At 35.4% G+C, this 3,361-nt stretch overlaps 1 protein-coding gene across 1 annotated transcript; it reads left to right on the top strand.

Annotated features, from left to right (window-relative positions):
- Positions 1 to 2,092: 2,092 nt before the first annotated feature.
- On the top strand, positions 2,093 to 2,711 carry LOC106094296 (uncharacterized). Its single transcript, XM_013261502.2, has 2 exons — positions 2,093 to 2,135; positions 2,247 to 2,711. The coding sequence occupies exons 1-2, from the start codon at positions 2,133 to 2,135 to the stop codon at positions 2,709 to 2,711; spliced, it is 468 nt and encodes a 155-aa protein (XP_013116956.2). The 5' UTR covers positions 2,093 to 2,132.
- Positions 2,712 to 3,361: the final 650 nt, after the last annotated feature.

Genomic DNA, 3,361 nt, shown 5'->3' with positions numbered 1-3,361 from the left:
AAGATATAGTCCGATATAGCCCATCTACGAACTTAAACTGCTTATGGACAAAAAAAGAATCTTTGCGAAATTTCAGCTCAATATCTCTATTTTTAAAGACTGTAGCGTGATTTATGTAAATAATTGCAATTAAAAAAAATACCAAAAAATCATGTTACACCTTGACCAAGCTCGATTCTTTATATTCAGCAATTGATTTCATATCCATTGATTCCCCGAAGTGGTTTCCATATGAATGCACCAACAACAGCATCCTTTCTCACCCAAGAGACTGTCATGTTTTTGATGCAGACAAAAATATATGCCAAAAACACGAATAAAATAATACCAGCCGGTATTGGCCAAATACCGTTGTTTATTGTATCAGTGTGTATTTTCGAGGGTCTTGAACCTATATGCTGAGGTGTTACAACCTGAATGAGGAAGTTAGCATATCCCCATTCAGGTTGTAATACCTCAACATATAGGTCCAAGACACTCGAAAATACACACTGATACAATAAACAACGGTATTTGGCCAATACCGGCTGGTATTATTTTATTCGTGTTTTTGGCATATATTTTTATACCCTCCACCATAGAATGGGGGTATATTAATTTCGTCACTCCGTTTGTAAAGCATCGAAATATTGATCTGAGATCCAACAAAGTATAAATATTCTTGATGGCCTTGACATTCTTAGCCGATTTAGCCATATCCGACCGTCTGTCTGTCGAAAGCACGCTCACATTCGAAGGTGTAAAGCTAGGTGCTTGAAATTTTGTATAAATACTTCTTATTAGTGGAGGTCGGTTGGGGTTGTAAATGGGCCTAATCGGTCCATGATTTGGTATAGCTGTCACATAAACCAATATTGGATTTTGGCTTCTTAAGCCTCTAGAGGGCGCAATTCTTATTCGATTTAGCTGAAATTTTGCACCCAGGTTTTTTTTTTTTTTTTTGATTTCCATCAACTGTAAGTATGGTGAAAATCGGTTCATAACTTGATATAGCTCCCACATAAACCGATTCCAGATCTTGACTTTTTGAGACGCTAGAAGGCGATATTCTTATTCGATTGGGTTAAACCAAGTGTTTTGGTTTGACCATCAACAACTGCGCCTCATATTGCTCCCGATTACACTTCTTAAGCCTCTAGAGGGAGCAATTCTTTCCGATTTGGTTTGGATGACTTCTTGTATGACCTTTAACATATGTGTTAATTATGGCCTGAATCGGTCCGTAACCTGATATAGCTCCCAGATCTGCCAATTTTACTCTTGAGCCACTATAGGACGCAATTCTTATCCAACTTGGTTGAAATAGTACACAATGAATTTTTTACACTTTGGTCTCCAACAATCAAACTAAAAATAGCCCCAATAGGTTCATAACATGGTATAGCTGAAATATTGGGTTGCCCAAAAAGTAATTGCGGATTTTTTGAAAGAAAGTAAATGCATTTTTAATAAAACTTAGAATGAACTTTAATCAAATATACTTTTTTTACACTTTTTTTCTAAAGCAAGCTAAAAGTAGCAGCTGATAATTGACAGAACAAAGAATGCAATTTCAGAGTCACAAGCTGTGAAAAAATTTGTCAACGCCGACTATATGAAAAATCCGCAATTACTTTTTGGGCAACCCATAGCATAGCTATTCCCATATATTATCCTTTGTTTGTGTATAAAGAGATATCGGCCAAAGAACATGAAATACGATCCATGGTGGAGGGTATATAAGTTTCGGCCGAACTTAGTTCGCTTTTACTTCTTTTAAGTTGGCTCATTTTGGTTTAATAAGCTAATATTTACCAATTTAACCACAATTGGCCAAATTAAGCCAATGAATAAAATGCAATGAAGGTTAAATGTGCAAAAATGTTTTCATGCTTTAAAAATGTATATCTGAAATAAAAGTTCGCAAACCATTCCAAGCGTTTCTCTACACTTATAAATAAAAGTAGATAGTCTCTCTGACTATCTTTAGGCGGTGTTTGATACACATAAATCTTGCCAATGCATATCTGCGTTATTTCCTGTTAAAAGATAGGCTTTAAGATAATCTCAATTCGATGGATGCAGTGGAAATATAAAAGCATTGAAACCCCCAGAAACAATCATCAAAGACCTCAACGAGTTAGCTAAGCAAAATGGTAAGAGCAATTTTTAAAAATTGCAAAAAAAAAAAAATATTTTGTTTTTTTTTTTTTGTATTTTTTAATAAAATTTTTTATGGAATTTTTTTTTCAAAATTACTTTTACAGAAATTTCTACAATTTTTGATTGTCTTCGGTGTATGCCTGTTTACTTGGGCTGATGTCAGCCACATAAGCCGGCGCTACTTGCCCGTTGTCTCCAACGATGGTATAGAAGATGATCAACTTGATGATAGAACCCTCTCACATCATCAAGATCAACAATATTACAACAACAACTACAACTATCAGCAATATCAACCCAACTATCCATATGGTTCATCTGTTTATGGCGCTGGCTATTATCCTCAATATTTCACTCCTTCAGTGGGTGGAGGAGGAGGTGGATATTATGGATCTTCGGGCTACCAAGGACAATATCAATCAAATGCTGGTATTTATGGAGGCATTGGCTTGGGTCTGGGCGCCCAGGTGGCCAAACCCTTTTCCCTTGAAGCCAGGGGTCACCTTGGTGGCGTGCGTGGTACAGTGATTCAAACCAAGGATGGTTATATTTACAATAAGAAGAAATGAAGAAGCAAATGTATGATATAAAAAATTAAAAAAAAAGAAATAAAAAGAAATACAGTAATCAGCAGCAAATTTAAGTTTTTTTCCTAACTAGGGTTGCCCAAAAAGTAATTGCGGATTTTTCATATAGTCGGCGTTGACAATTTTTTTCACAGCTTGTGACTCTGTAATTGCATTCTTTCTTTTGTCAGTTATCAGCTGTTACTTTTAGCTTGCTTTAGAAAAGAAGTGTAAAAAAAGTATATTTGATTAAAGTTCATTCTAAGTTTTATTAAAAATGCATTTAATTTCTTTTAAAAAAATCCGCAATTACTTTTTGGGCAACCAAAAATTTATCAATTATAACCTACACCACTACTGTGGTACAGGGTATTATAAGTTAGTGAATTTGTTTGTAACACCCAAATGGAAGAGAGATAGACCCATTGATAAGTATACCGATCGATTCAGAATCACTTTCTGATACGATTTAGCTATGCCCGTCTGTCTGTCTGTCCGTCCGTCTGTCTGTCCATGTTAATTTGTGTACAAACTATAGGTCGCAATTTTCATCCGGTCGTCTTCAAATTTGGTATGGGCATGTTTTTCGGCCTAGAGACGAAGCCTATTGAAATTGGAAAAAATCGGTTCAGATTTGGATATAGCTTTCATAA

This window comes from Stomoxys calcitrans, chromosome 1 (assembly GCF_963082655.1).
Source record: "Stomoxys calcitrans chromosome 1, idStoCalc2.1, whole genome shotgun sequence".
In the NCBI taxonomy this organism is placed as follows: Eukaryota; Metazoa; Arthropoda; class Insecta; order Diptera; family Muscidae; genus Stomoxys; species Stomoxys calcitrans.
This window is presented reverse-complemented; position numbering and strand designations above follow the sequence as displayed.